The sequence below is a fragment of the Lepidothrix coronata genome, unplaced genomic scaffold, assembly GCF_001604755.1.
Source record: "Lepidothrix coronata isolate B3197 unplaced genomic scaffold, Lepidothrix_coronata-1.0 Scaffold77, whole genome shotgun sequence".
Taxonomy (NCBI): Eukaryota; Metazoa; Chordata; class Aves; order Passeriformes; family Pipridae; genus Lepidothrix; species Lepidothrix coronata.
Window position 1 is genome coordinate 1,841,115 of NW_016690257.1, and position 21,617 is coordinate 1,862,731.

Below are 21,617 nucleotides of genomic sequence, written 5' to 3' on the forward strand. Positions count from 1 at the left end.
TTTAGTCAATAACAAGCACGAACCTTGTTTGCTGTGAAAAGAAATAAAATGTAGCAGAGGTGCTGCTGACTAAAATCTCAGTGAGAAACACGGCTGAGTTGTGTAGAAAACCATAGCTCTTGGCCCTGCTCCCCATCAGAGAGGGACATCCCACACGGGGGGGGGCAATGCACCTGGGCTACCAGCAAGTCTGGCCACCAGGGACATCCCTCTTCCAAGACCCTGGGTAAGCCCAAACTGGTCTGTCTTCCACTAATTTAATCCCAACAGTCACTTCTAGTAGGTGGGAAAACGGACCACGTCTGTATTTAAAAGTGAAACAGACTTTTCATCAGGGTATGTCAACCAAAAATCTCTAAAGGAGGCCAAGACATCTTCAACCCTTAGAGAGAGGGGTTGCAGTTTTGCTGCATCTGGCAAGGTAGTTGATATCCCTGAACTATGTGACCTATTAAAAAAATTGCATTTTTTTATATGAGTGGGATGAATAATCTCTCATACGAGGATATGAAAACGCAATAATGGAGAAACGAAAACTCTCTATGTTATTAGTTGTTTGGGTTTTCTTCTGCCAGTAGAAGATCTGTGAAAGGTGGTGTAAACTCATTGGGGCCTGATAAAGAAGAAGGAAGTGTAACACACAGCTATTATTATGTTAATATCCCCAGGATACTGTGTTATTCTTTAAGGTGGTGCTGGCACATCTCTGCTGCCTGTATCACACCCCTAGCTGTACAGAGCCCTTGTCGTCTCTTTAGCATTCTCTGCAGAGGACATTCATGTCCCCAAATTCACACACTGTCTGTTTCCACACCACTGCCACCACTTTTCATCCAGCTGTTGACAGCACAGGCTTCCCCGGCTCTTGTTCCACATGGAAATCTCTCCAGCCTTTGTGCCAGCAGTGCAGGGATAGGTGAGAGCTGCTGCAACAAAATGGTAAAAGGCACTTCAACTTTATTGGATCCATCCAGTGCCAATCCACTCACAGCAGCTTAGTGCATTACGAAGAACCGTCTGTCTAACCTGCCGCAGATTTAAAGCAATTTTCGCTACATTACTGTTATTGCCAAGACCCCTGGGCAATAGAAATATTTATAAGGGCAGACGTGGGTAGGAAAACTTAATGAAATCCTTCAGATAAATGGTTCAGTGTCCTGGAAAAGGAATAGCAGCAGTCAGCTTGTCTGGCTACTTCTTCCCTTCTCAATTTTTTTCAGGCTATGTTCATCTTCATATATGTTAGGGATAGAAAAGAGCTTCTAGGTCACCCAGTTTGTCACTTTGGCAATTGCTTCCCTCTAGTACAATGACTTCTTGGAAGTAGCAGGTGAGTATCAGCATTGCAAACTTTAAACAGAGCATTTACTGAAGATAAATAATGGTTTCTTTTGCTAGCTGACATTTTAACTTAGATTTGCTCAGCCCAGAAAGCATTAGAGTGAGAGATTTCTATGAAGCTTTGTAGGTAATACTGATCATAGGATCACGGGATAATTCAGACTGGAAGGGTTCACACCTTTTTCTTAAATAGATGTGGAAATCAATCCAGTCCAGGCACAAAAGTGCATTCTCTTTCTTACAGTGAGACAGGCTGTCTTGGTATCCAGTACCACAGAAAGACAAATAATGAGAGGCAAGTTTTTCAAAGAGCAAACGTAACCCTTAATAACTAGAAATGGACTGGGACCAAAACACCCTGTCCAAATGCCTCTGGAGTGCAGGGAAAGCAATGCCTGGATGAAAACCGAGAGGCTAGAGCCAACCCCTATTACTGACATCTGCAGCTATGCAGGCTCAGATAATGGTGTGAGGATAATCACATTCATGCTGCAGGGGGTAATCTGAACAGAGGTTGGTAAAGAAATGGTTTTTCTCCATATTCTGGCACTGCACTAGGAGTGTACTATAGGAGGGTGAGTGTATTGCCAGGAGTGAGATATCATCATTATGGATTGTCTCTAGACCTTTTGCAGAGGTCTTCCCAAACCTCTCGTCAGACTCAGTTAACTCCTTCACAACGAGGAGTCTGAAGGAGGAATCTCGAGAGCACAGTGGTCACAGTGGTGCTTGGTAGAACCCCTGGATTTGGCTGCCCTTCTCCTTAGCAAGGATTAGATTTTCAAGTCCAAGCCAGAGTATTTTGGGGACAAACTAGAGGATACACTTGTTCTGAACACAGTAATAGTGAGCCTGAGGCAGCACTTCCACTGAATCAAGGCTTTCCTCCTAGCGCCAGCGATGCCAAGAGGGAGGGAAGGCACAGTCCTAGCCAATGTAATCTTCTTCAGGAAGCATATGTTAGCTGTTTTTTCCCTTTTCCTGCTTTCTGCTGATTGCTATGGATGAGCAGTTCCTACACATCCTTGTGCCTGCACACAGCAGCCAAGCGCAGGGTAAGGTCTTTCACGCAGCGTTACACAAACCCACCCTGGTTCTTACCACAGTCAGAGAGAGCTTGCAAATCCAAACTCCCCAAATGCACGAGATTGGTTTTGTCTCCTCTAACACAGCTTGTCTGTCCTTACTAAGCTTAGGTGCTGTGCTCTGACTTGCAAAACAGCACAGTATTTAGATGAGCTGCAGCCACTGCCTCTCTCCACAGCAAACACAAAGTTATGTGCTGAGCCTCAGTGAAAGGAGATGAAGCTAAATTTTTTTGCCTTCTAGTTGGAACGGGCCAAGGGCAGGCAAGTGGGCAGCCGCCAGGAGGGAGGCGATGTGCAGAAGCCTGACTGTGAGTTGCTATTGTTCTGGTTACAAACAGAGTGGTAATATATGCTACAGGCTGCCTGGAACGGCTCCAGGTGCCTTGTAGGGGCTTGATTTTTCCAGGGGAGGAGGAATCCCTGTCAAATCTGTACTGAGGTGTCTTGCCAACAGCACAGTAGCTGGTGATTGCAGCACAGGAAAGCTCAAGTCCAATAAAGCACACTCATAAACTTTTAATTTGAGGCTGTTGGCATGGTGAGAGTCGCGGCACGCACAGAGATGCAACGACTCTGTAAAGCAGCAGGAAACCTCCTCCGTCTTTCAACCCCTCCAGGTTTGAGCGAGGCCAAGAGGACAGTTTCATCATGGAGATCGCAGATATTGCACCCCTCAGGAAGATGAGGATCCGGACGGATGGGAAGGGGACTCGCCCGCACTGGTTCCTGGAAAGGGTAACTCACTCTGCATCGCGCGTCTCCCGCAGCCGGCTCGTCCTGACGCCCCTCAGCCCATAACAAAGAGGAGAAAGGCACCCAGAGACTCACTTTTATTAATTTCCTACTTTTTTTCTCGTTGGTTTCTCGTGGTTTTTTCCCTGCAGGAGTTGAGTCAAGAAAGAGGAGTGCAAGGGCAAAAGCTGTGCTGTAAAGGTTGTTTTGTTTGTTTGTTTGTTTGTTTGTTTGTTTTGTGGTGGAATCACCATCCCTGGGAGTGTTCAAAAGGCTCGTGGATGTGGCACGTGGGGACATGGTTTAATGGTGGGCACTGTGTTTCTGGGTTAATGGGTGGACTTGATGACCTTGGACGTCTTTTCCAACCTAAATTATTCTGTGATTTTACCACAGACTTTGCTCTTAGATCCCAGTCTCCCTTCCTACCAGAGCCTTGGCTTGTCCCCAGGGCGCTTGGAATATTTTCTGGTCCCTAGGATGTGCCCTCAGACCCTGCAGATCTGTGCCATGCTCTCAACCCGTAGGAGGGTAGATGTCCCTTGCCAGGCAGAGAAAGCTAGAGAGAGCCTGGCCTGGATGGGACATTTCCATATAATCCATCCTTTCAACCAGATCATCCCACCTCTCCCCTTTTTTCTCCTCTAGCACACAGGCAGATTTCTTTCTTTCCTTGTTCATATATGTAATTTGTCATTTTTATCTTGCATTTTGGATGGAATATGCAAATTGATGGTATTTTTCCCTAGTGTCCTACCTTGCACAACAGCATGGTGCTTGCCTTCATCTTCTCTGCCAAACCACCAGATCACGTGTAAGGATCACCTGTATTTGGGCAGTTAAAAAGCAGCTTGCTTGTTATGGCTCTCTTGAATTATATTTCCAAGATAGAGGGGGAGTGATGTGCTGATTCCACACCATCAGGTTTCATTAATGGAGAAACAAACACATCTCTGCCATTTTTGTTTAGCATGCTTTTTCTGGAGTAGATATCCTGCATCTTGACTTTTTAATGAGAATAGTCTAAGACCCAATAGCTTAACCCATGGTCAGAAAGAACACTGCATGATTTTTTCATTGGGTCCTTTACACTTTTTCGACTAATCTAAAGTGGTTCTTCTTTTTCCCATAGGTAATGTGTTTCCAAACACTGGCCCTAGGTAGCCACCAGTTCACAGTGGAGCTATGAACTTCTCTTCACCTTCATTAACATGAGCTAAAAAGTATTTCTGTCACGTAGTACCATTTTTACTCAAGTATTTTCACTTCTAACTTTTTTCTCAGCAACTGGGGAAAGACGGGAACTGAAAGAGAGGAAATTTAGGCTGGATATTAGGAAGAAATTCTTTACCATGAGGGTGGTGAGGCCCTGGCACAGGTTGCCCAGGGAAGCTGTGGCTGCCCCATCCCTGGAAGTGTCCAAGACCAGGTTAGACGGGGCTTGGAACAACCTGGTCTACGGAAGGTGTCCCTGTCCATGGCAGGGGGGTGGAATGAGATGAGCTTTAAAGCCTCTTCCAACTCTTAACATTCTACGATAATACTTGGGCAGCTTTTCAAAGGATTAGGCCTCCAGCATATATCTTTAGAAAAGATGCTGCAGACACACAATTTTTCTCTCTGTGCCTAAGGAATAACTCAATCTGTTCTCTGATTTGATTCAGATGTCTTGGTCAAACTCCCTCTGTCATTTCTCACATACGTTCCCCTGAGTTTTATAAATGATATTCATATAAAATGAAATCAAATAAAGCTTATTCATCCAACAGCATTCCAGGTCTTGCAGTCATGAATCAGCAATAGCTCAGAAGCAAGGGACAGAGGCATCTTTAGTTGCACCTTCTCACTTTCCTGTTGCCTACTCTGTTCAGGCATTCCAAACCTGAGACTGTTGGACTGTCCTACCCAAAGCAAGGCATTCCTGCGAAAGCGGGCAAACAGTATTCTCATTTGGACCTACTCAATGGGCTTATAGCCATATTCTAGCTCTACAGAAGCCACATGTGGACCATGCACACAAGAGAAGGTCTTGAGAGCAGACTTAAAAGATAGGGTTTATAAAAGCAAGGGAGAATAATTTTTACATGGACATATAGTGATAGGACAAGGGCGAATGGTTTTAAACTAGAAGTGGAGAAATTTAGACTAGAAATTAGGAAGAAATTCGTGGCTGTGAGGGTGGTGAGGCCCTGGCACAGGTTGCCCAGAGAAACTGTGGCTGCCCCATCCCTGGAATTGTTCAAGGCCAGTTTGGATGGGGCTTGGAGCAACCTGGTCTAGTGAAAGGTGTCCCTGCCCATGGCAGGGGGTGGGAACAAGATGGTCTCTAAGGTCTCTTCCAAACTCAAACCATTCTTTTATCATTTAATGATTTTAGAAGCTTATGAAAATGTTGCCCATAATTTCTGTTTTTTTTAGAGAAACAGAGCACAGAGTATCTTCTGACTCCAGTGATACACAGACAACTGTATTTATTGGTTTTCTTTCCCACCTCCCCTGCAAAGGTAAACATAGCATTTGTATTCCCAGGCAGAGGGTGATGACAGGAGTGCTCTAGAAGAGGGAAGGAAGGATTTGTATTCTCTGATTTGTATTCCAACCTTAAAAACTTACGTAGCCTGATGTGACATGAAAACTGATCGGAGCCCATTTCCATTTCTGTCAAAAGTGCATATTAAAACTGCATAATGAAATACTTGTGGGGGTAGTGCTAAACTCTCAGACAGATGGTTCACAGTTAGTGCTAACTAGCACAGTGAAACGAGAAGCTAGATTAAGCCATCAACCCCGTAATTAACCATTTGTTGCTCCATTTATCTACAGCATATTCTCAGTTTTCTTGTTCTATTAAACTAACAACAAATGATCTTTTTAATTCTATATGGTCTTTTGGTAAACTGTTGCTAGTCATAATTTACACTGCTTTTAGTTTACCAGAAATAGAAATGCATAAATACCAATTAAAATGCATGAATTATCAACGATGTTGTGCACAGCCAAAAGATTCAATTTACAAGCAGGCAAGTAGTCATTTTTTTTTTTCTATCTAGATAAAATACACTAAAATTTCATTCAGAATCTCAGCGAAGTAACAAAGTTGGTACTGAAAACTGAAACTGCACCTCAAGTAGCAACAAGTTTTAAATGCTGATACCTCAACCTCTAGAGGGAACAAAATATGATTAGTGATGTTTCAGGAAAGAATGAAAATTATTGATCATTGCACAAAAAGGCAGAGTGAAAATTCTCCATCATCTGTGGAGATTTTTCTGATCACACCACTGCTGGGAGAAACCTGGAGTTTGGATCTTTTCCTCTGACCTAATGCTGAATCTCATGTTCTTCCCCATCAAGCTTCCATGACACCCTCTGAAAAATTAGGGAACAGAATCATAAAATCATAGAATTACAGGATGGTTTGGTTTGGAAGGGAGCTTAAAGATCATCTCATTCCAACCCCCTGCCATAGGCAGGGACACCTTCCACTAGACCAGGTTGCTCCAAGCCCTCTCCAACCTGGCCTTGGACACTTCCAGGGATGGGGCAGCCACAGCTTCTCTGGGCAACCTGTGCCAGGGCCTCACCACCCTCAGCATTAAAAAAAAAACTGGCTTCTAATTAGGAAACTTTTCTAAATGCACGCTTTGAAAACCTCCTCCTGGGATTGCTGGTTCCTCAGTCCATGTGATGATTTCACCTGCTGCCCACTGTCTTAGATATGCAGTTGAAAAGCTAGAAGCAAGAAGAGATGAAAGCTGTCTGAGTGAAATAGCAGGAATTATGAGACTGTTGAATTCTGCGGAGTTGCTTCCCTCAGAATTTTAATGTTACTTTGTGCTGTCAAAGCCAGACAGATAAGAAGCTGCCTTAATGAAGCACTAATTGCATTGCATTCAAACGTCACAAATAATCCTGCATGTGGGACTTGGTCTTTATTCAGTTCTTTCTCCTTTGTATAAAGGAGATTAGGAGAATTTGAGAATTATTATTGAGAATTGAGAATTACATAGCTGAAACTGACTTTTATTCTTTGCAACAGAGCAAAGTCTTTTTGTTTTACAGTCAGAGGGTCCTGTTTTTAAGCAAAGAATAATCACATGCAGCAGAAGCATAAAAATCTGTGTTTGAGTTTTTAAAGATGAATTCCTATGTATTTAGGTGTCAGTGGGGTGGGAGACCCAGCAGAGCGTGTTTTATACAGCACCTGGGAGACAGCTGGGTCAGGGTAAATCAAATGATCGGACATGTCAAGCCTTTCCCTTGCAGGATACAAGTGTGCAATTAATTTCAAATTGTTGGTTTAAAGTTCCTGTCAACTGCGGTATTTGCTCAGCTACAAAGCAAATTATCAACACGCACACTGCTCCTGCTTTCTTTCCATTGTTTATAGGTGTTCTGCAGCCCGGATAAGCTCCATGCATAATTACTGAGAAAGTTTGAGCTGAAAAGCACACAGGATGTCCACAGCAAGTCCTGGGTATCCTGAAAAACTTAGATGAAATGTAAAGTAGTGGTCTCATTGCCAAGCAGTAGCTAGTTTTTCTGAGAGAAACAGACAGAAAATAAATATAGTCTCAGCTCAGCTCCCTGAGGTGGCTTTCTTGACTCTCATGATTGAAACCAAAATCCTCCATCATCCTCTGTGTGTGGAACACCCACAAACATCTCCTTGTAGGATGGGACTCATTTTCTGCTATTTTAGTCATTGAAAAAGGCTACATTCGGCTTTCACATCTTCTACCAAACTATTAAGGCCCCCTCTCCAGTCATCAGGCAAATAGGCCTGAGAGAGGGAGAAATGCCTTGAATTGCTGTTTACCTACCTCCAGCTTGGGTGGATATAGTTGCATTTGGGGGATATGTTGCTCCCCTTGGGGCACCCAGGTCCCACCACAGACCACAGGATGATGTGGTTGGGCTGGATGACCAGATTTAGGGGGCTCGTGATGGATAAGTGGGGCAACGTGCACATTGTCACCAAGCAGTCAGCCTCCTGCGGATTTCCTGCTACCTCCATGTCTCTTGTTGTGATCACAGAACCATAGCAGAGTTTGGGTTGGAGGGGACCTCCAAAGGTTATCTAGTCCAACCCCCTGCCATGGGCAGGGACACCTTCCACTATCCCAGGTTGCTCCAAACCCCGTCCAACCTGGCCTTGGACACTTCCAGGGTTCCAGGGGCAGCCACAGCTTCTCTGGGCAACCTGTGCCAGGGCCTCACCATCCTCACAGCCAACAATTGCTTCCCAATATCCCATCTAACCCTGCCCTCTGGCAGTGGGAAGCCATTCCCCCTTGGCCTGTCCCTCCATCCCTTGTCCCAAGTCCCTCTCTAGCTATCCTGGAGCCCCTTTAGGCCCTGGAAGGGGCTCTCAGGTCTCCTCCTGAAGCCTTCTCTTCTCCAGGTGAACCCCCCCAGCTCTCCCAGCCTGGCTCCAGAGCAGAGGGGCTCCAGCCCTTGGAGCATCTCCATGGCCTCCTCTGGACCTGCTCCAGCAGCTCCAGATCCTTCTTATGATGTTGGTCCCAGAGCTGGAGGCAGCTCTGCAGGGAGGGGTCTCACCAGAGTGGAGCAGAAGGGCAGAATCCCCTCCCTTGTCCTGCTGCCCACACTGCTGGGGATCAGGCCAGGATACAGTTGGATTTCTGGGCTGATCTCCCCTGAGCAAATGAAGCATAAAATGAATCTCTTTCTCCTGTCTGTTCCTTGCTGGAGCAGCATCCCAGGTCAAGGTATCAGGAGCAGCTCCCTGTGTCTGTGCTGCTTTTGTGAAGCTGCACAGGAATGAAATCCCACATCCTGGGTGAGGTGCTGGGGGTGGAAGGAGAGGGTTTTTTGCTCCAGCAGTTTTAGTAGCCAGACGGCTTTTCCCAGACAGCATCTGGAGTGCTGGGCATGTGCAGGGTATTTGTGAGAGGTCTGATCCCTCTGTCTGTGAGTGCACTCCAGCTGACAACTCTAATCTGCTTCTACCCCCCACTGCTTTCCTGACAATTCCCTGCAAGCTTTACTCTGGACAATTCACTGCTAACAGCATCGCTGTCATTCCCAAGCAGGGCAGAGGTATTACTGGATGAACCTTTTCCACAACAGAGTTCATGCACCAGGGGGAGGGGGAAAAAAAGACATTTTCAGGTAAACTGGCATTATTCGAAATACAATTTTGCAAATTTTAGCCAAAGAAAAGTGTCTAGGTTGGACACCTAAGAGGATGTAGGCATCATTCATGCATCCTTGTGAGAGGACACTTCCTCCTGGTCTGTGCCCCAGCAGAGAGGTCACAGCTGGGGTGGGGGAGACTTGATTTCTGCTTGGTTCAAAGCAAGAATTTGATTCAATATCTCTGGACTCATAGAACCGTTTTGTGGCCACAAAGATAGTGGTATCACTGACTGTGAATAAGCAGCTTTCTAGAAAAGTGGGACAACTTCAACAGACAAAAATGTCCTGTCCCCCCTGGGATGAAGGTGCTGTGTTACAGATCCCTGCTTAGCATCAGGCAGAGTGAAAGCCCCAGATGAGTGTCCTACCCACAGAATCACTCAGTGCACAAATAGCATGGCTTACTGCTCAGCTTTTGTGTAGCTACTGCCCTCTTTAAAATAAACTTTTATAACCTGGAACAATATTCTTCATTTGAACTGCTAGAGGCTCCAGGAAATCTTGGTTGGGGTTGGCAGAAGGCCATGGACTGAGACACCTGGAGTTTGAGGATAGAATTTGAGCACATTTTATCTCAAGATAAGTTTTATTAAGGGTTTTTTTCTTAGACTGATGTATGAGAGTGCAGCAGAAGGTCACAGAGGTAGTCAAGGGACAGAAGCACATGGCACATAGGGAAAGGGTGAGGAAAATAGAGTTTTTAAGCCTTGAGAAGAAAAGGCCAAGAGGGAATCTGAGTCCAGTCTTCTGCTGCTTGAAGAGAGGTTACATATCCAGTCTCTTCTTAGTGATAAACAGTAAAAAGGCGTGAGGCAATGGACACAAGTTGCAATGAGGAAACCCCTGATCATATATAAGGAAAAAAAGTCTTCCCAGTGAGAGTGGGGTAGCCCTGGGATGAGGACTCAAAAGTGCTTGGGGAATCTACACCCTTTAAGATTTCCAAAACTCAACTAGACATGTCTTTGCAGTTAGCCATGCTCGGAGCGGGAGGTAGAAATACACAGCTCTAGGCACCCCTTTTAATTTAAAATTTCCCATAACTCCATGATTCATCCCTCCCTAATATTGTCACACTTCTCTGACACGTCTGGGCTCATGTTTGCATGGCCTTTACCAGCTGTGTTTGCTGATGCACTGCTACACTCAGGTACGGTCTCTGTTTCTGCTGGATGGGAACACAAATGGTAATTTGCAGCCCTGCCTCCTCCCTTCCCTCCAACTCCCCCAGTTTAGTGAGAACTCACTGCTAGGTTTTTGCTGTAGGCAGGTGTAATGCCTTTCTCCTACCTGACTGATGCTCCACTGAGCCCACATTCAACAGGAGACATAAAGGTGGGTATTTTATTAGGCGTTTGTTGGAGTAACTCACCGACTTGTTCTGAATTCGTTCCCATTCTGTTCTCATCACCACAGCATCTGAGCTCCTTCCACGAGACATTTGATAGTGTGACTAATATCTGTTGCATACTGTTTGTTCTATCACCTTCTCCCAGAGGGAGAAGTGTGTGAAACATTAAGTTTTGCTGGCCTAATTTTGTCTTGTGCCTTGCTTTAACTTGTTTGGGGTTGGTTTGTGTCTCTCTACAATCATCTCCACGTGTTCACACAAGGGAGGCAGGCAGAAGAAAGATGATGTGTGCTTCAAGGAGAGTAGTGATGTTCTTCACAACCCTGTTACTTCTTTGGAGTGAATTCCATGCTAGCTCCCAGGAAAGGTCTGACTCTTCTAGAGATGAGCTTTGTCCATTGCTGAAGTCAGAGCAAATTTTCATCCCGATGGATGAAAAGGTGTTGTGATATTATGAAGACCATTTCTCAGGACAAATCACCACAGCAAATACTGTCCACAGGAGAGAGCTCCATTTATCCCAGAAAAGCTCAGTACAGGTTTTGAAGCCATGGCCAAGCTCTACCCGTGTTCTACCATATACCCCACTTCATAGATTTAATCTTTGCCCTCATTCAAACAGTAGCTGAAGTAAGCTTTTACCCCTCATTTTGGCTCTTCACAGATCGTCCTGAAGAACCTGACTAACCAAGAAGTGGCCACATTTACATATGGGGAATGGCTGTCAAAGCTGAAAAATGCCAGTGGAAGCCTGGTGTGTGAAATGCCAGCTGTCATAGATGAGGAGCAGATGATGGAGGACACAACATACACTCTTCAGGTTAAAACCAGTGACATTGGAGGTTCGTCCATGGCAGTATTTTATGACTTTTCTAGCAAAAAGTTTGATTTTCAGCAATGGAAAACATCTGCTTAATTTGAAATTATGTTTATTTAAAAAGCATAATTTAACCATACTTTGCTGGAAAAAAACCAAATATTTTGGCAGGTTGTTCATCATGACAGTGTTATTCTGAGAGATTCATCCTCATCTGAGCTCTGGGCATAACATATTTAGACACAAGGCCTAGGTTTGACTGCTCTCTGCTTTCTCTGAGAACACCTTGACAGAAAGTATTACCAGAGCAGACCATGCTGCAGTGGTCAGCGGCCACTTTTTTCTTTTCTGTTGTCAGGTCCACCCGTGTAGGATGGTCAAAGCTGATGTGCTCCAGGTTTTCAGTCAGCACTATCTGCCTTGCTCAAAGCAGACAACAGTAACTCACCCTCCTTTTCAAAGTGTTTTGAGACCATTTACCTGAAGCTGTGAAAAACCATCACTAAAAGCACACCAGATAGAAGAGGTGTAACAGAGTACACAGAGAGCTGCAGGGCTGCCAGAGCCAAGAAATGGGATTTCTATGTCATTTCCTGGGATCGCTGCCTCTTTTCATGAGAAATTCTGTCAGGCTGCTAAATGAAACTTGCAGCCACATACAGGCTACCTTGTGCCAAGGTGGGACAAGCCAGACGCTGTCTTACAGGACACCTTGTTTTGAAAGGTTGACCCTTAAAGGAGATTCTGTCACACCAGTGCACAGAACCACCTCCTGACCTCTACATCTCTTTCTTTTTCTTTTCTTTATTACCTTTTTCCCTGTGGATTTACCAGTGGTAATTTATGCAGCTTGTGATCTAAGAATATCGAAATTTCCCTGGCAGAGCATCTTCGTGCCGCTTCACCATTTCTTATCTATCTTCTCTGCCTGCTGCTTGTCTGAAAAACATGTAGTGAAACACAAAAAAACAGAAGAGAGAGAGAGCAGAAGGTTTGTTTATGTATCTGGCAATCCATCTAATATAATGGTAGATTTTTCTGTGACCTTTTTTTGTGAAATCCAACCCTAACTCACAAAGGCGATGGAAATAGAAATGAGAGGAGAATAGAAGATGACAGCAGCAGCAGACAGATCTGCCCTTCCCATTGAATGAAGGATGATGGGTATTAATGAAGAAACATTTTATTTCATTATGAACAGCGACAACCAGTAGGAAAGAGCAGATTACAGGGAGGTTTCAGAGAGTCTGTTTGTGATTAGATCACACAGCTCACTGACATAATGCTGAACTTTATCCAGCTTATCTAAAGTGGGTACAAATCATGAACCATCTCCCCTCTTTGATCATTATGTATTCCACAGTTACTCCTGGTTGGACCCATTCAGGAAGAAAGGCATTTTATCCTTGACGGTTGGTTTGAACGTTATATCATCTCCTGCCACGCTGACATTGTCTAGGGACAGCAATGCTGCACAAGGAATTAAATGTTTCAGTTTCTAGGCATAAAGTTTTCCTCTGCAGTAGCTTTCAACTTCCCAGTGCATCAGGGTCATCAGAGTCACAGAGTGAAAAAAAAAAAAAATTAAAAAAAAATTGGGGAAAAAAAAAGGCAAATTCAACTCACCTATTTGTCAGTCTCCAAAAAATAATACTTCTGTTCTTAGTTACTTCTAGCCTAGACTGTCTCTGGTCAACTCATCTGAGAGAGAAGAATCTTCATCAGTGGTCTGGATAGTCCTCTGGAGGGTCTCTGCCAGTCTCTCTTCATCACATTCAGACAGAGACTGCACGATTTTTAGGCTAGATGGCTGAAGTCAGGGAAAATGAATCACATAAAAAATGTGCTGCAGCAAACTAGAAAGCACAAGCCATTTCCTCCCCACCACAGTTGCATATTTAAAAACAGCCTCATTTTGCTTTTTCCTCAAAGAAACCTTTGAGTTGCAGTTTGGGCTTTCACAGAGTCATTCTGCTGCGATGATAATGTAACCTAAAGAGGTTGTGTCAGGGAAAGACTCTGCTCCTGCAAAGGTCAATCACCTTTCTTCCACCACCAACAGCACCTCAGATGGCAGCTCTCAGACTACACATAGATAGGAAGAGAAGAGGTTGTTAAAACACACATGTCCCAAGTCAGATGGGTAATCTACAGTTAAAAACCAAGATCTCGATCCACTTTTGATCTTAGAAGTAAAGCACAACCATTTTCTTCAAAGACCCACTGACACAGATGCAGTAGGGCCAGACCATCTGATGGCTCTTTCTGTGGCACAAAAATGTCCTCACTGGTTAATTTTTACATGCTCTATTCCACATGCAGGCACAATATACATGGTAATGCAATAAAGATGGGGAATGAATAAATACTGCCTTCTCATTTTCCAATCATTAATGAAGCATAAGGGTTTTATCTCTGCTGTTATAAGATTAATTAGGATGTTGTCAGCTCAGCTCCAACCTACAAATTACATAATTTAGGACAGTTGGTGTCAGTTCCTAGTGCCTTATCCAAGTCTCTGTTATGTCAAAAGGATATTCTTTAGCCTCAGAAGGCTGTGACTCAAGCCCACAGTTTGTTTAAAAACAATGCATCTACTCAGTAAGAATCATAAAATCATAGAAACTTCTGTTGTTGGAAGGGTCCTCTGGAGGTTCTTTCACCCATTTTCCTGATCAAAGGGCTATTGCCAGCACTGGGTCAGGTCAGATAAGACTCCGCCCAGCCAAATGTTGGACGGCTCCAGGGATGGTGATGCCACCACCTCCTCAGGCATCCCATCCAGACCTGAAACGCATTCCTAAGAAACTTGTTTTTTTCCAGATGCCTAGCCAGAACCTCCCCAGAAACTTGTGGCTGTGGGTCCTTGGGGCATGGTTGGGCCTCTGCTCAGTGTCTCAGCCTCACCCAGGAATTCAAACTGGCATTTTGCACTGAACACTGGGAACTTCCTGTTAGCTTGGATTCAATCCCGATATGAATGTCACTGCTATAACCTTCGGGTCACATTCAACTTCCCAGCATGTGCAGGGTTTATTCCACCATAGATGCAGAACTTTGCTGAATTCCTTGGGACTTCTTCTTGCCCAGTCCTCAAGTTTCTCAAGGCCCATCTGGGTTGGAATTCTGGCATTCAGCACATCAGTCACTCCCGCAAATTTACTGTTATCCGGAAATCTGCTGAGGAAACACTCTGTCAATGTTTAGGGTGTTGATGATGGAGCTCAGTTCAGCCCTGCAGATCCCAGTATTGACCCATGTGCTATTGCACTCATCGCCAGTTAAGGCTTGTACAACCACAGCACCTTCATCTCTTCATTTGTCAAGTCCTTTGCAGTCCCTAAATGCTCCTGGCAGTTTCCTGGAACTGACAACAACCAAAAAATATCAGAGACCCAAATAGGTGAAACGTACATTGATTTAACATTTCTGTTCTTTACTTTCCCATCTCCTGCTAATTGCTTGTGAGGGAAATGTCACAGCATGGGACCTTCATAAGCTTCTTCCTGCAGGGACAGTTTTGCTAAGAAACAGTTGGTTCCGTGCTTTTTGAGACCTGTTATTAATTAGGAGCCTGCTCCTTGCAAGGAAATGGACTTGAGTTTGCTTTGTTCCTCACCTCAACAAGCTTTGGGGTCATAAAAGGTACTGCCAGATGAACTGCCTGAATCCTTGATGCTGTTTCTTCCTACTTAAGCCCTTCCTAGGGAACTGTTGAAAATTAGCCCCAATTTAACATGGGCCATTTTCATGTGGACACCACATGTAGCTTTGCCTTTCCTCTGTATGACTTTTCTTCTCCTCTTTCATAATTTTTTCCAGCCCTTCTGTAGGAACATTTGTGACTTCTTCCTTATTTCTGTATTTAAATAATTATCCCATGGAAGTAGTAGCTTTCTCCAGAAGTTTATAGTACCACCAACTTTGTCTCTGCATTGGAACTGTGGGAAATACTGTCAGTGTGGCTTAAAGTGGATTTATGATACCCTTGTGTAAGAAAGAGCTTGGCAGGTGGTTAGAGTTTCAAAGCTGGGCTATCTAACCAAGGGTGGCAGATGCTGAGTTTCTTTGTAAGGCAGATTTGGGGTTGATGATCTTGTTTCCCTCTTCCAAAATTTAAGGGCTTCGGTTCTGACACAGCAGTGACTGTCTGCCCTTGTGGAATCACATTTTTCTCCATGAATCTGCTTTTTTATTATGACATAAAAACTAAAATGCAATAATTTCAGTCATATTGTAAATCGTGCCAGGTGAAAATGCAACACTCGCAGCTAAAATGTTCCTAAGGTCACCAAAGGTGATGGTTTGGCCTTAAACTCCCCAAAAGTCAGGAAAACAGCATGGATGGTTTCTGTGGCAAAATATGGACAGTAGTGGACATATGAAATTCAATATTAGGTAATAAAGATCATCTTAGAAATGTTTATTTTCCTAACATATACATGATAAGAGGGAGGGAGTTGATGTGGAGAACTATTGCATGAGAAACTGGGACTTTTTCCATTAAACACAGCATAGACAGTATTTAGGCACTGCCACCACTACAGTCTCCACACCTTGAGTGCAAGGGCAAAGCATGCAGCTGTGTCTGTGGGATGGGCTGGAAGGGCTGGATTTTAGCTGCCATGGGGTGTCCTCCCTGCAGGATCCTGCACAGATCCACTGAAATGTGTTGGCTGTGCCCAGAGAAACATGAGCATCCCTGCTGCCTCTCCCTGCCTGCCTTTGCTGCCTCCCCATGCAGCTGGGGGTTGGGAGTCAGCCTGACTTGGCAGACTAACTCATGACATTTCTCTTTGCTGTCTCCTCCCAGGAGCAGGCACCGATGCCAACGTGTCCTTGATCCTGTTTGGGGAGTATGGGGACAGCGGGACCCTGGCTCTTAAGGAGTCCAACAAGTCTAACAAGTTTGAGAGGAACCAGATGGACGAATTCAGCTTCTCAGACATGCTGAGCCTGGGAGACCTCTGCAAAGTGCGGGTCTGGCATGACAACAAAGGTCAGGGCAGTGACTTGCAGGGAGGGAGAGGTTGGGACAACGTTTTCACTTGAGGAAGCACATTCTACTCCATGGGCACAGGGCAGCCTGAGGGCACTATTCCCAACTCTGCTGCAGGCTGGATGGATTACCTGGATTTTATATGGATCCTGTGTCCCAGCTTGCCTGTCTAAACACACCCCCTTTATGCAGGTGAACATCTCCCCAGATGTTGATGTAGTATCTGCCTGAACGGGTCCCCAGCTTCAGTCTGAACTCACAGCCACCACTGCAGCACAGGGCTAGCTCCTCCAGAGCAAATCCATCCAGCCTGTTTTCCCAATACAGTGACTCTATTTATGCCTGTCATGGTTTGAGATCCCCAAAATCTAATTCCCTAGTCTAAGCCCCCTCCCCCATCTCAACCTAGTATAAGATGTGTTTTTTCCAGACAAAACACAAGACTCAGAATGGGGGAAAGGGAATATATTACAATGACTGTACAAATAAATATTATAATACATTATACACACAATCACAACTATCTCTATTATGACATAAGTATTTACAATGTATTAGATCTCTTCTCCCCTCCAAATAAAAGTCCAGGAGGGAAGAAGGACAGATCCCTTCTAGTCTCTACTCTGAGCAGCAGTATCTTCTAAGGCAGCAGGTCTCTCTGTCCTCTTCACATGCAGCAGCTGATAGCTGGATTTCTGCCAGCACTCACGAGGGAGGCCTCCAAGCCTCCCTCAGCCCCTTGACGCAGGCAAAGGGGTCTTCCATGGGCTACGTTCACCCCAGACAAAGGTCGTTCCACCATGGTCATACCACGAGACACAGAGGGTCTTCCTGACGGTCTGGTATCTTCAGGGGACTCAAGCCCCTTGCAGAGCTTCTGTACCCTGTCTCAAGATGGTTGCGAGCTTCTTTGTAGCTTGCAGCAAGGGAGGGCCCCAAGGTCAACTTCCACACACTGTTCTGGCTGAGCTCTCAGGACAACCGAGCTTCTTAGCTCCTTTACTCCATTTAGGACTTCTGATCAGTAAGAGTCCACCCCCCCTCCATTTTGGAGGGATCTCAAGGAAAGTTTAGGGGAGTTTAGCAGTTCTTACCCCTAAACTTCCTCTCTGTAGAACTCAGTTCTCTCTTTTGGCTGCTGCTAGCTCTTTTTCGGACAATACTGTGTCTCTCCTGCTTGGCTGTAATGCCTCTGCCGCTTCTTATCTTTTTTGGCTCTCTGCCATCGCTTCTGGACGCTGCTTCTGCAGCTGCTGTCTCTGCTCACTCACGGTGGAGAAAACTTTTTAGCTTTGAGCTGCAGGCACTTAGTCCAGCCTCACGCTGTTCCAAGTCCCTGCAGACCCCCCAGCCAGGGGCTGGGGGGCCCCAGAGGCCCCAAGGGGCTCAGAGCCCCTTTCTTCCTGGTGTCAGAACATGGCTACCACTTCTTCACCCAACTACAACTAACCTTCTCTTCCGTTTGCTTGTGGTATGTTTACATTTCGCAGGAGCGCCCACTGGACAAAACTTCAAAACTTTCAGAGGTCACCACCCCCTGGGGTTTACCACTTTCATAGCTTCAGGGGGAAAACCTGGTTCAAACCACTACAACGCCATACCTTTCACACAGGCTGACGTGGCACTTCCAGAGCAATTTGATGCCATGGACCTGACATCGACACATGGGGTAATGCAGCCTGGCATAACACAGTGAGCTTTAGAAGACAGAAATAAAGATCTGTGTCTGTCTTTATTAAGATCACTGCATCAGCCATTGGCGCCCTGCTGAGAGAGATTCTGATATTTCCCTGCTGCAGGACACCCTGACTGGTGTCACAAACAGCAGAGCAGCGCTCGGTACTGCTGTCACAGTCATTTGTGTTGTCATTCAGGCATCAAGCAGTATCTTGTAACAAAAGCACCACTGACACTGCTGTGGTGACACCCCATCCCACCCCGTCTTCATGTAAAAGGGATTATATTGCATTAGCAATGGCTTGTTCTCTGACAGCCGGCCCTTGCTGCAGCCCAAAGAGGAAGCTCAACAGCTCCCACAGACCAACCTGGGTCACTATTAACAAGGCTGTTTGGACAGTAATATTTATCAAAATCCAAGGAGGAATGGCAGCAGGACTACTCAGTAATTACCTGGTTGTACTGAGGCAGCTGGCTTATGGCTGGGGTGGGGTTTTATGTCAGTGTGGATGTGCCCTGGCCATCATCTTCTTGACTAATCCAAGTTGTGGCAGATGGGGAAGGCTGCATCTCATGCAATATTAATAAAATACGCTTCCTCTGGATCAAACTTCCGTACTGGAAGTTTGCCTCCTTATTTTTATTAAAAAAAAAAAAAAGAGAGAGAGAAAGAAAAGAAGTCTTATTGTAGCCACTATGAAAGATGGGAAATACAACCATCCTCAATTGTTTATTCCCAGACACTCCGAGCTTTGAGCTCGGATTTATCACTCCCATAACACAGAGCAATTTAGTTGATTAAACTCTGTAATATCATGTTATATAGCTGCTGCTGAATGCAGTAAGGGACTTGCTTTCACCTGATTACTTTGCCAAAACACTTATTCCTTGGATCTGCAGTTTAAATGCATGTATGGAAAGGGCTGGTGAAACACAACAGTTTTAGCTTAGCAAACAGATATCTCTGCAGTTGGAAGAGTGGTCCAGATGTCCTTCTAATAGCAGCAAGAAATCAACATGGACTTGCAGATTTGCATTCAAATATATTACCAGCTAATATGTGTATAAAAGAACATTTTCCTCAAGAGGCATCATGGTTCCCTGGTGACTGGCCATGCTGACAGAGTGAAATACACCCACCAGGGCAGAGCTGGTCCTTAGGGCTCAGCAGCACGAACAAACTGGGAGGTAGAAAGATGAGAACTGGATCAGACTGAGGGTCTGTGGAGCTCAGCAGCTCTTTCCAGCAGCAGCATCACTGAGTACCTGAGGGAGAGGAGGAACTGAGTGATCATGTGAAATCCTTCCACAATCCTCTCCATCTTGCTGTGCATAGCTCAGGGCATCTCCTGAACTGGATTTAATTTTTGTCCACTAGGTAACTTTCAGTGAATTTTCTCCTTCAAGTTCTTGCCCAGGAGACATTTAGCCCCCACGGATGGCAATGAGTCCCGTGGGTCTCTTTCCTGCTACGTGACAAGTGAATCCTCTTAATCCAGGTGGTTTTGTTGCCTTTTCCTTCCTGCACAGGTGATCATGGTTCACCTTCTCTGTGCCACTGATGATGCTGTTGATGCCATTGGGGAGTCACCACATTGCAGCTGGGCTGTGGTAATTTCCAGCTGTGTGCTAGTGTTGGTTAGTGGCAAAGGGAAGCAACAGAGTTTAGCCTTAGGCTAAGCAGTAAGTAGGCTCTATTTATTTAAGTTTACTGTGGGCTAAGAACATGTACCCAGATAGCCACCACAAGTCAGCTAAAATAGTAAACCATGTGTCCAGAACTTGAAATATGTCTATAAATACGCATTTGAACCCCTTATTCTCTTTCCTTATTTCCTCATAACACTGGTTTCCACTTATAAATAATAGTTTTTACCAGATGTGGCTGACTGTAGGGTTAATTTAAGCCTTGGAAAAACAACATGCTCAGGTTTTGCTCAGCAAAAATGTACTTGCTATTTTTCCCGCAGAAAGAAGGAAAACTGTAGTTTAAGTCATAACATATGTTGTCTACATTGTTCTTGCATTAGTCATGTGAAAAGCATATCCTATCTAAAACTTCACACAATGCAGCATGACAGTTTGTTGGGTGGGCAGGGTATTTATTACTGCTGGGATCCCAGGATATAACTATCCTTCAAATACATGCCTGCTCTCTATACATAACTTATATAAATTGGCTGTGGCACTGCTTAGAAATTTCTGGCTCTATTTTTTGGAAAGGAGTAGCAGGGTCAGGGATCAAGGGTCATGTATGGTTTTTGTCAGATGCATGGGGGACTTGGGGTATTAAATAAAAATGTGCTTGCATTTACCATTAATTTGAGGCATCAGATGTTGATCATTCTTTCCTTAGGAATTTTCTTTTTTTTTTTTTTGGACTAAATGGTTGTCTGCCAATAGCCTGTGAAAGGTTTGGCCTCACACTGTCTACCCCATTGCTCCTTGAATGTTGAATATATGGAACATGGTTGATGTCCTTTTTTTAATTTTCTAAATAATCAGTCTCAATCATAAAATTATAGAATGGTTTGGGTTGGAAGGGATCTTAAATCCCATCTCATTCCATCCCCTACCATGGGCAGGGACACCTTCCACTAGACCAGGTTGCTCCAAGCCCCACCCAGTCTGGCCTGGGACACATCCAGGGATCCAGGGACAGCCACAGCTTCTCTGGAAAACCTGTGCCAGGGCCTCACCACCCTCACAGACAAAATTCCTTCTCAATATCCCATCTAACCCTGCCCTCCGACAGTGGGAAGCCATTCCCCCTCATCCTGACCCTCTATCCCTTGTCCCCAGTCCCTCTCCAGCTCTCCTGGAGCCCCTTTAGGCACTGGAAGGGGTTCTCAAGTCTTCCTGGATCCTTCTCTTCTCCAGGTGAACACCCCCAGCCCTCCCAGCCTGGCTCCAGAGCAGAGGGGCTCCAGCCCTTGGAGCATCTCCATGGCCTCCTCTGGAATCTCTCTAACATGTCCTTCTGATGTTTGGGACCAATGACAGCATCCCATTAAATGTTTTGAGCATTTATGGGCTAGTTAGGGGAAATACTAACCATCACAAGGCTTTCTTTTCTTTCAGGCATCACCTGATCCCCTCAGGAAGTCAACCACCTGCCTGTATTTCAGGATAAAATACATTTAAGTGCCTTGCCTGATGTGGCTGCTTTGCCACACACTGCAGCTCAGAATCCCCCTCTGTCACTGAAGTCTTGCTGCAGTGGCTTTGCTCCCAGTTCTCATCCCGCTTTTGTTTATCCTTTCACTGAAATTTGACTGCAGCGGGGTGTTCAGAGTTGAAGAGACAGTAATTGCCATGGCAAAGACTGTCAGGGGGTCTTTAGACTGCAAACATCACGTTTGCACCCTCTGGAAAAGCACGTCAGTTTTATGGCCCCACTTTAATTCTTTTAAATGCCATTTTCCCCACAAAACAAAACAAAACAAAAAA

General features: G+C 45.0%; 1 protein-coding gene across 1 annotated transcript in view; it reads left to right on the forward strand.

Annotated features, from left to right (window-relative positions):
* Window positions 1-21,617, forward strand: part of LOXHD1 (lipoxygenase homology domains 1) — a 126,765-nt gene that overhangs the window by 87,911 nt on the left and 17,237 nt on the right. Inside the window, exons 32-34 of the mRNA XM_017819740.1 lie at window positions 3,047-3,164; window positions 11,339-11,516; window positions 16,305-16,490. Coding sequence (XP_017675229.1) covers window positions 3,047-3,164; window positions 11,339-11,516; window positions 16,305-16,490 — 482 coding nt within the window. The remainder of the gene's footprint in view (window positions 1-3,046; window positions 3,165-11,338; window positions 11,517-16,304; window positions 16,491-21,617) is intronic.